At 42.3% G+C, this 12,052-nt stretch overlaps 1 protein-coding gene across 3 annotated transcripts in view; it reads left to right on the forward strand.

Moving 5' to 3' along the window:
• Positions 1 to 12,052, forward strand: part of LOC120913738 (probable global transcription activator SNF2L1) — a 241,285-nt gene that overhangs the window by 99,684 nt on the left and 129,549 nt on the right. For all 3 annotated transcript variants that reach the window (XM_040323922.1, XM_040323920.1, XM_040323921.1), the window contains exon 14: positions 10,999 to 11,131. In XM_040323922.1, the coding sequence (XP_040179856.1) occupies positions 10,999 to 11,131 (133 nt within the window). The remainder of the gene's footprint in view (positions 1 to 10,998; positions 11,132 to 12,052) is intronic.

Consider the following 12,052-nt stretch of genomic DNA (forward strand, 5'->3'; position numbering starts at 1 on the left):
ATTTTGGGTGATGGCAACTTGAAATAGGCACGAATCCGTTGCGGTCCGTTGGTTTAAAATACGTTTTTGTGAGGACCCGGCTGCCCTTTTTCGTTAGCGTAAGGTCCAAAAAATGGCTGGAAGTCTTACTGGACTCTGCTGTGAAACTGAGACCGTAGTTGTTGGTATTCATTTTGGATAAAAATTGTTCCAATGATGCTTGGGGACCTTCCCAGAATAGTAAAATATCGTCTATATACCTTCGGTAATATATAAGCGATGTAATATTGTCCTTAAAAATGGTCTCTTCCTCCCATCTGTTAAGTACCAGATTAGCTACACTGGGGGCATACCTGGCGCCCATTGCGACTCCTTTGATTTGCTTGTAGAAGTCTCCCTGGGCCCAGAAGTAGTTGTTTCCCATAGCTATTTTAAGACCCTTCACCAAATATCCAATTTGGGCCTGGGGTAATGAAGATTTTTCTTCCAAGGCCTCCTTTACTGCCAGAATTGCGTCTGCTTGCCGGATGTTGGTGTAAAGCGACTCTACGTCTACAGTTACCAACCACGTTTCCTCTGAAACTGTGATGGATGCTAACGATTTTATGAGTTCTTTGCTATCCTTGAGATAGGCTTTCCCCTGTACAACTAGGGGTTGGAGAAAGAAATCCAAATATTCTCCCACTCTGGAATAGAGTGATCCTATCCCACTGATGATGGGTCTTCCTGGTGGATGGGTCTTGTTTTTGTGTATCTTAGGCACAATGTAAAGGACAGGTGTGCGAGGTACTTTGGGCACTAGATAGTGTGCTTCTTTTTCCGTTAGGATGGATTGCACCTTCCCATCTTCCACCCATAGTGAAAGTTCTAATTTAAGTTTACCCAGCGGATCTCCCGAGAGTGGTAAATAGGTGTCAGTAGCACTCAGAAGACGGTCGATCTCTCCATAATAGTCCGCCCTCTTGAGTATGACTACCCCTCCGCCTTTGTCTGCTGGGCGTACTACTATGTTTTTATTCTGTTCCAATGCTTTAATTCCCTCCATCACCAATTTGTTACTATGAGTGGTGCGTTTAATTTCCAAATCTTGGATTTTCCCTTGCACCATACTTTTGAAGACTTCCACATGATGGTGAGTCCCTTTTTGTGGATTGAATACCGAACTGTTTCTTAACCCGCTGTGTTGGAATCCTGTATTTTCTGTTTGGGGTTCATATGTGGTTTGTTTTGAAAAATGTTTTTTAATGTTTAATTTTCTCACAAATTTTTCCACATCTATGAAGGCCTCAAATTTATCCAGGCATTTGTTGGGGGCGAATTTTAGACCCTGTGACAGGACTGTTAATTCTGCCTGAGAAAGGTCTACCCCCGCCAAATTGAAAATGCCTTCCCCTAGTTGTCCCTGGCTCTTTTTCTTCCCGGTTCCCCCTCTTTTGCCTCTGGTTCTGCGTTTATTTTCGGGGGCTGGGATGAATTGGTGGGAATCTTGTAGGGCTCGTTCCAGCCCCTCCATTCCCCCCCTGGCTGCTGTCCAGGGTGTTGTTGTCCCTGTTTGCCTCTATGGTTGCCCCTACAAGATTCCCACCAATTCATCCCAGCCCCCGAAAATAAACGCAGAACCAGAGGCAAAAGAGGGGGAACCGGGAAGAAAAAGAGCCAGGGACAACTAGGGGAAGGCATTTTCAATTTGGCGGGGGTAGACCTTTCTCAGGCAGAATTAACAGTCCTGTCACAGGGTCTAAAATTCGCCCCCAACAAATGCCTGGATAAATTTGAGGCCTTCATAGATGTGGAAAAATTTGTGAGAAAATTAAACATTAAAAAACATTTTTCAAAACAAACCACATATGAACCCCAAACAGAAAATACAGGATTCCAACACAGCGGGTTAAGAAACAGTTCGGTATTCAATCCACAAAAAGGGACTCACCATCATGTGGAAGTCTTCAAAAGTATGGTGCAAGGGAAAATCCAAGATTTGGAAATTAAACGCACCACTCATAGTAACAAATTGGTGATGGAGGGAATTAAAGCATTGGAACAGAATAAAAACATAGTAGTACGCCCAGCAGACAAAGGCGGAGGGGTAGTCATACTCAAGAGGGCGGACTATTATGGAGAGATCGACCGTCTTCTGAGTGCTACTGACACCTATTTACCACTCTCGGGAGATCCGCTGGGTAAACTTAAATTAGAACTTTCACTATGGGTGGAAGATGGGAAGGTGCAATCCATCCTAACGGAAAAAGAAGCACACTATCTAGTGCCCAAAGTACCTCGCACACCTGTCCTTTACATTGTGCCTAAGATACACAAAAACAAGACCCATCCACCAGGAAGACCCATCATCAGTGGGATAGGATCACTCTATTCCAGAGTGGGAGAATATTTGGATTTCTTTCTCCAACCCCTAGTTGTACAGGGGAAAGCCTATCTCAAGGATAGCAAAGAACTCATAAAATCGTTAGCATCCATCACAGTTTCAGAGGAAACGTGGTTGGTAACTGTAGACGTAGAGTCGCTTTACACCAACATCCGGCAAGCAGACGCAATTCTGGCAGTAAAGGAGGCCTTGGAAGAAAAATCTTCATTACCCCAGGCCCAAATTGGATATTTGGTGAAGGGTCTTAAAATAGCTATGGGAAACAACTACTTCTGGGCCCAGGGAGACTTCTACAAGCAAATCAAAGGAGTCGCAATGGGCGCCAGGTATGCCCCCAGTGTAGCTAATCTGGTACTTAACAGATGGGAGGAAGAGACCATTTTTAAGGACAATATTACATCGCTTATATATTACCGAAGGTATATAGACGATATTTTACTATTCTGGGAAGGTCCCCAAGCATCATTGGAACAATTTTTATCCAAAATGAATACCAACAACTACGGTCTCAGTTTCACAGCAGAGTCCAGTAAGACTTCCAGCCATTTTTTGGACCTTACGCTAACGAAAAAGGGCAGCCGGGTCCTCACAAAAACGTATTTTAAACCAACGGACCGCAACGGATTCGTGCCTATTTCAAGTTGCCATCACCCAAAATGGCTGGGTGCAATACCAAAAGGGCAATACATGAGGATCCGTCGAAACTGCGATGATGTTGCGGATTTTGAACTACAAGCCGCAATATTAACTGAGAAGTTTATAGAAAAAGGTTATACCCAAAATGCATTGTGGAAAACGCAGCAAGAAGTCTTGGCAATGGATAGGGAGTCCCTCTTGGAAACTAGAGTGAGACCCCCCAGAAAAGAAGATGTACCTTTTATATCAGGTTACAACAGGCAATATAGAAGTGTGGAGAAAATTGTCAAAGAGTTTTGGCCTATACTTTTAAAAGACATGGATTTGGTCAAAATCCTGCCGAAACATCCCACCTTTATCTATAAGAAAGCACCAGGCCTGAGAAATATGGTAGCCACCAATGTCCCAGATCCTCCAGAAAAGCCATACACTTTCCTGGACGGATCTAGCTTCCACTACTGCACCCGCTGCAGATCCTGTAAGAAAACAAAAAGGCAAGGAAAAAAGATCAGTAAGTTCACGTCCAGTGTAACTGGACAAGAATTCACTATCAAACCATTGATAACATGCCATTCCAAATTTGTAACGTACGTCCTAGAATGTCCGTGCACTCTGCAATACGTGGGCCGGACTACCCGCGAACTTAAAGTCAGAATAAACGAACACGTGGCCAATATAATTAAAGGGTACCCAGAACACAGCGTGTCTAAGCATTTTGACTTGTACCACAACAGGGACCCAAGTCTGTTAAAATTCTATGGAATTGATAGGATTACCAAACATTGGCGTGGTACTGACCTTACTAAGGCAGTATCTCAGAACGAGACTCAATGGATACATCGTCTAAGGACTATGCGACCACTAGGGCTCAATATAGAGCTCGACCTTAATTGTTTTTTAACTGATACGTGAACGGCAGACCTATGGGGTGAGCAAACCAACAGTTTAGTGCATCATTCCATACACACACCCAGAGGATTTTGGGAGATCCCCACTCCAAGGGGCTGGGCAGTTTGCACATCACCCATCGGCCAACCCATCTTGAATTGGGCTCACACAAAACAAAAGGGTAGAGGGAAAACATACATTCCTTGCACCACCCGAGCCTTGGAGTGTAGAATTTTGATTGTTTTACAACTATAGTTACATACACACTCCTTGTATTACTCGAGTTGGATTGTATAATTTTTATTATTTTTATTATTTTATAACCTATTTTAACTAATTTACAGGCTACGCAAATGGCACACATATTAAATAATAATATAACTGGGAGAACTAAAAACGCACTGCATCTAGATGGATTTAGAATACTGGTGCTATTTTGCACAATACCACATAACCCCTCTAGATGGCGCACAGAACACTATGGACCCATTGCATAGCATATTAAAAATGACAGAGTTTTAAACAAATTCAACATGTCCAAATAAGAATTCAAAGATGCATTTCAGGTATTTTAAGCAGCGAGCAGATACATGTATGTATTGATTTATGATTGGAGACAGTTTGCACAGCCATAATGTGTTTAATATGTGAGCTTTGGTAACTGGGACAGAGGCTGTCACATGATCCGATTGCCCCTCCCACAGGCTGATAAACAGACCTATATAATAGATGTCTGTTGCGTGTGCTGGATACGCTTCCTGAAGACGGTTTAACTGAAACGTGACGTCGAGGCGGTATCCAAGCGCGCACGCATAGCCACGCACTTCCGGTCTCACTGGTTGATGGACAACTAGCGGTGGAACGCACGCTAGTGGACCAGGACGCGGCCATCTCTTATCTTGTCTTACTATCCCCACCACCTACAGCCTCAGTGCCGGGAACGGGCACCAGCAACAGTAAGAGGCCATTTGGCATTGTAATTTTAACTTTTGGATATTAAATGGTTTTACACTATGGTGGTATCTCTTCTCCTTTCTTGGTACACCATTTGCTGCAATCGCTGACATTGGAATCCAATGAGACCCTGCTGATCCTCATTTAAAACAAGCCTGATTGACCATATTTTAAGTAATCTGGTCAACACCGTGTGGTAAGGAGCCATCCATTATTATTCTGGTGACCTATAGGTGAAGGCGGATCACTTCTTTCTCGCACTTTGGCTATTTTGAAGATTCACAAGCACTTTAGCATTTGCACTTTTCCCTGCGATTTGGGATTGGATTATTTGCATTTTGCACCTGGACTTGATACAACACTGGATCCATTTTGCACTTAACTATTTATTTGCTGGACATTCTTTTAATTTAATTTTAATTTTTTTTTTTTTTATTTATTTTCCACAGCATTTGGCACTATTGTACTTAGAGTTTAAACTATAATCTGTTTGGTTTTTCACATAGATTTGGGCACACAGTTACACTGTGTACTACTCAAACGCACATTGTGACACGCATCCACTATTTTGATATAGCGCCCCTCACCTCACTACACAATATATGCAAGTCAGTCACCTGATTTTATTTGGGAGCAGCTTCACTCAGTTAGTCACTTGATTTATCAAGTATATAATTTAGTGTAATTCATTTGGCGCGAGATTTATTTTTCCTGTACACTATTGAGCCACTGGGTGGCTTCCTTTCTACGCAGCCATGGATGTTTTTAATTTTATGCAGAGTCGCCAAACCAACATAGAGGAAATATTCCAACAACAACCCAGCCCCAATGTGGACCTGGACAGGAGCTTTAAACAGCTCCAGTTCAACATGGAAAAGCAGATCAGGGCATGGTGGGATATAGCATCCTTTGAGATGTACATTCTCAAAAACCAGACACCTAGGAGGCTGAGGTGGGATGTTTACCCCAATGATGGTTTGGAAGATCTCACACTAGCAGATGAATGGTTCCAATTTTTTAATGCTTGCGAGCAAAAACTCTTACAATTAATGATCAGGAGACGTAAGGCTAAAAATGTTATCACAGAAGCCCATATCACTGATCTCAAAACATCTATGGGACCCTTTATGGGATCCAAAGAGTACTTGGAGAGGGCTCAAACCCTCCAAAGTCACCTGACCAAATATGATGGGAATATAAAAAACAAAAAATTAAAAAAGTACCACAGGGATACCAAAGACTACCAGGACTCCAAGGTATACAAATGGCAGATCAAATCTGACCCTATTGGCTCCAAAGATTCCTCCATAGATAGAGACATCGAAGTACACAATTTAGTTACCTTAGCCGCTAACAAATTCAAAACCCAGTCCTCTACCCCCAAAAAAACGAAAAAAACATCACAAGGGCCTCAACAGCAGGGAGGGAGGGGACCCCCACCCCAGCCCCCATACAATAGTGGGTACCATCCAGGACCTCCTAATAATTATCAACCTGCTCCATATATGGCACCCAATTACAACCGGTTTGCACCCTTGGACAATCGCCCAATGGATTACAACTATTCCAACTATTATCAGGGTCCCCAACAGTATGCCCAGAGACCCCCTAGAGGCAAATCCAGGGGCAACCATAGAGGCAAACAGGGACAACAACACCCTGGACAGCAGCCAGGGGGGGAATGGAGGGGCTGGAACGAGCCCTACAAGATTCCCACCAATTCATCCCAGCCCCCGAAAATAAACGCAGAACCAGAGGCAAAAGAGGGGGAACCGGGAAGAAAAAGAGCCAGGGACAACTAGGGGAAGGCATTTTCAATTTGGCGGGGGTAGACCTTTCTCAGGCAGAATTAACAGTCCTGTCACAGGGTCTAAAATTCGCCCCAACAAATGCCTGGATAAATTTGAGGCCTTCATAGATGTGGAAAAATTTGTGAGAAAATTAAACATTAAAAAACATTTTTCAAAACAAACCACATATGAACCCCAAACAGAAAATACAGGATTCCAACACAGCGGGTTAAGAAACAGTTCGGTATTCAATCCACAAAAAGGGACTCACCATCATGTGGAAGTCTTCAAAAGTATGGTGCAAGGGAAAATCCAAGATTTGGAAATTAAACGCACCACTCATAGTAACAAATTGGTGATGGAGGGAATTAAAGCATTGGAACAGAATAAAAACATAGTAGTACGCCCAGCAGACAAAGGCGGAGGGGTAGTCATACTCAAGAGGGCGGACTATTATGGAGAGATCGACCGTCTTCTGAGTGCTACTGACACCTATTTACCACTCTCGGGAGATCCGCTGGGTAAACTTAAATTAGAACTTTCACTATGGGTGGAAGATGGGAAGGTGCAATCCATCCTAACGGAAAAAGAAGCACACTATCTAGTGCCCAAAGTACCTCGCACACCTGTCCTTTACATTGTGCCTAAGATACACAAAAACAAGACCCATCCACCAGGAAGACCCATCATCAGTGGGATAGGATCACTCTATTCCAGAGTGGGAGAATATTTGGATTTCTTTCTCCAACCCCTAGTTGTACAGGGGAAAGCCTATCTCAAGGATAGCAAAGAACTCATAAAATCGTTAGCATCCATCACAGTTTCAGAGGAAACGTGGTTGGTAACTGTAGACGTAGAGTCGCTTTACACCAACATCCGGCAAGCAGACGCAATTCTGGCAGTAAAGGAGGCCTTGGAAGAAAAATCTTCATTACCCCAGGCCCAAATTGGATATTTGGTGAAGGGTCTTAAAATAGCTATGGGAAACAACTACTTCTGGGCCCAGGGAGACTTCTACAAGCAAATCAAAGGAGTCGCAATGGGCGCCAGGTATGCCCCCAGTGTAGCTAATCTGGTACTTAACAGATGGGAGGAAGAGACCATTTTTAAGGACAATATTACATCGCTTATATATTACCGAAGGTATATAGACGATATTTTACTATTCTGGGAAGGTCCCCAAGCATCATTGGAACAATTTTTATCCAAAATGAATACCAACAACTACGGTCTCAGTTTCACAGCAGAGTCCAGTAAGACTTCCAGCCATTTTTTGGACCTTACGCTAACGAAAAAGGGCAGCCGGGTCCTCACAAAAACGTATTTTAAACCAACGGACCGCAACGGATTCGTGCCTATTTCAAGTTGCCATCACCCAAAATGGCTGGGTGCAATACCAAAAGGGCAATACATGAGGATCCGTCGAAACTGCGATGATGTTGCGGATTTTGAACTACAAGCCGCAATATTAACTGAGAAGTTTATAGAAAAAGGTTATACCCAAAATGCATTGTGGAAAACGCAGCAAGAAGTCTTGGCAATGGATAGGGAGTCCCTCTTGGAAACTAGAGTGAGACCCCCCAGAAAAGAAGATGTACCTTTTATATCAGGTTACAACAGGCAATATAGAAGTGTGGAGAAAATTGTCAAAGAGTTTTGGCCTATACTTTTAAAAGACATGGATTTGGTCAAAATCCTGCCGAAACATCCCACCTTTATCTATAAGAAAGCACCAGGCCTGAGAAATATGGTAGCCACCAATGTCCCAGATCCTCCAGAAAAGCCATACACTTTCCTGGACGGATCTAGCTTCCACTACTGCACCCGCTGCAGATCCTGTAAGAAAACAAAAAGGCAAGGAAAAAAGATCAGTAAGTTCACGTCCAGTGTAACTGGACAAGAATTCACTATCAAACCATTGATAACATGCCATTCCAAATTTGTAACGTACGTCCTAGAATGTCCGTGCACTCTGCAATACGTGGGCCGGACTACCCGCGAACTTAAAGTCAGAATAAACGAACACGTGGCCAATATAATTAAAGGGTACCCAGAACACAGCGTGTCTAAGCATTTTGACTTGTACCACAACAGGGACCCAAGTCTGTTAAAATTCTATGGAATTGATAGGATTACCAAACATTGGCGTGGTACTGACCTTACTAAGGCAGTATCTCAGAACGAGACTCAATGGATACATCGTCTAAGGACTATGCGACCACTAGGGCTCAATATAGAGCTCGACCTTAATTGTTTTTTAACTGATACGTGAACGGCAGACCTATGGGGTGAGCAAACCAACAGTTTAGTGCATCATTCCATACACACACCCAGAGGATTTTGGGAGATCCCCACTCCAAGGGGCTGGGCAGTTTGCACATCACCCATCGGCCAACCCATCTTGAATTGGGCTCACACAAAACAAAAGGGTAGAGGGAAAACATACATTCCTTGCACCACCCGAGCCTTGGAGTGTAGAATTTTGATTGTTTTACAACTATAGTTACATACACACTCCTTGTATTACTCGAGTTGGATTGTATAATTTTTATTATTTTTATTATTTTATAACCTATTTTAACTAATTTACAGGCTACGCAAATGGCACACATATTAAATAATAATATAACTGGGAGAACTAAAAACGCACTGCATCTAGATGGATTTAGAATACTGGTGCTATTTTGCACAATACCACATAACCCCTCTAGATGGCGCACAGAACACTATGGACCCATTGCATAGCATATTAAAAATGACAGAGTTTTAAACAAATTCAACATGTCCAAATAAGAATTCAAAGATGCATTTCAGGTATTTTAAGCAGCGAGCAGATACATGTATGTATTGATTTATGATTGGAGACAGTTTGCACAGCCATAATGTGTTTAATATGTGAGCTTTGGTAACTGGGACAGAGGCTGTCACATGATCCGATTGCCCCTCCCACAGGCTGATAAACAGACCTATATAATAGATGTCTGTTGCGTGTGCTGGATACGCTTCCTGAAGACGGTTTAACTGAAACGTGACGTCGAGGCGGTATCCAAGCGCGCACGCATAGCCACGCACTTCCGGTCTCACTGGTTGATGGACAACTAGCGGTGGAACGCACGCTAGTGGACCAGGACGCGGCCATCTCTTATCTTGTCTTACTATCCCCACCACCTACAGCCTCAGTGCCGGGAACGGGCACCAGCAACAGTAAGAGGCCATTTGGCATTGTAATTTTAACTTTTGGATATTAAATGGTTTTACACTATGGTGGTATCTCTTCTCCTTTCTTGGTACACCATTTGCTGCAATCGCTGACATTGGAATCCAATGAGACCCTGCTGATCCTCATTTAAAACAAGCCTGATTGACCATATTTTAAGTAATCTGGTCAACACCGTGTGGTAAGGAGCCATCCATTATTATTCTGGTGACCTATAGGTGAAGGCGGATCACTTCTTTCTCGCACTTTGGCTATTTTGAAGATTCACAAGCACTTTAGCATTTGCACTTTTCCCTGCGATTTGGGATTGGATTATTTGCATTTTGCACCTGGACTTGATACAACACTGGATCCATTTTGCACTTAACTATTTATTTGCTGGACATTCTTTTAATTTAATTTTAATTTTTTTTTTTTTTTTTTATTTATTTTCCACAGCATTTGGCACTATTGTACTTAGAGTTTAAACTATAATCTGTTTGGTTTTTCACATAGATTTGGGCACACAGTTACACTGTGTACTACTCAAACGCACATTGTGACACGCATCCACTATTTTGATATAGCGCCCCTCACCTCACTACACAATGGTCTTTGCATTGGTGAATGTTTTGAACACTACCATCGCTACCATACACTAGTGCAGTTTTAGCATAGGGTACAGCAATACACAGAATAGGTGTGGAAGGGGGTGCGCCTCCCCAAAACACGTTAGAGTTTTCTGTGCATGTCCATGCACTGTGTTTATGGCTTTTTGTCAGTTGCATTTTGTGAGTACCCACTTTTACACAAACATTTCTTCTTATTAAAATATCTCTGGTAATGCACTAGGTGTGCACGCCTTCCATTTCTTGTAGTTCCTTTCCGATTACCCCATCTGAGGAAGGCAACATCTACCTAGCTTTGGCATACCATATATACCTTTCACACCACCATTTTATCTAATATCTTTTTTTACGCCACACCTTGGAAGACCTATTAGTGCTGGAAGTGACTGTGTTTTTTGTATTTCTACATTCATGGTTTCAGAGCAGTTCTTCTAATACATTTTTTTATTTATTTTTTATTTTTTGCACTGTAATGCCATATACATTTATATAAAGCATATAGGCTTCTACTGATTCACTAATTCAGTGTTATTTTAACAATAGGATCGAGCACATCGCATAGGTCAAACAAAAACTGTCCGTGTATTCCGTCTTATTACTGACAATACAGTGGAAGAACGGATTGTGGAAAGAGCTGAGATGAAATTGAGACTGGACTCCATAGTCATACAACAAGGTATTGCATGATTAAAGACAAATTCCTGGTATAAATATTTTATACATTCAGTAGTTACATTGTTCAAGCTTGGACTAATGTAACTATTTATATACCATACCTGACCAATACCCCTAGAAACCTGAAATCACTGAAGTAGACACCGCTACCCTAGTGATCTCCACTTTCTTCCGGGTCCCAAGCCGAGCAGCTTCCCTACTGCATTCTATAAACAGGAGGTTGGGGCCACTTGGCACAGTTGCCATTTAAAGAATGCTTTGCATTTTCTGAATGAATGCAAAGCATGCTCTGATTGGACACAGTGGAGAGCAAGACATCACCACCCTCAACCTCATCAAATCAGCGAATTGTTTGCATTCATTCAGAAAATGCAAAGCATTCTCTAAATGGCACCCATGCCAAGTAACCTCCTGTTCTCAGAATGCTGCAGGGCAGCTGCTCGGCCTAGGACCTGGAATCAAGTAGAGATAACTGGGATAGCAGTATTTGTTTCAGTGATTTCCAGCTTCCAGGGGCATCGACCAGGTATAGTATATGCATAATTACATTGGTCCAAACTGGACCAATTTATACATGTAAAAAAAACACGATGTTTGCCATACCAATAGTCCCGTGTTTGCTGCAGACTGGTGAAAAAAAAGAGCTTTTCAACTCACAGGCTGATAATCTTTTTATGATTATGTCACTATTATTACCATAAACAGAGCACACATAAAATACAATAGCTTGCTTTTTTTTTTTTTTTTTGCCTTCACTGCCTCTTTAATCTCTCAAAACATGGGATAGACATAGGTCTGTACTGCAGCTTGGTTAAGCAGATGAAAGTCTGTTGACATCACAAATCAAACAACCAGCAGCTCAAGCTCTTTAAAGCAAAATTCTAACACAGGTTGTGTTTTTACACATTTCAGTTACTTTGCA

Source organism: Rana temporaria, chromosome 9, assembly GCF_905171775.1.
Source record: "Rana temporaria chromosome 9, aRanTem1.1, whole genome shotgun sequence".
In the NCBI taxonomy this organism is placed as follows: Eukaryota; Metazoa; Chordata; class Amphibia; order Anura; family Ranidae; genus Rana; species Rana temporaria.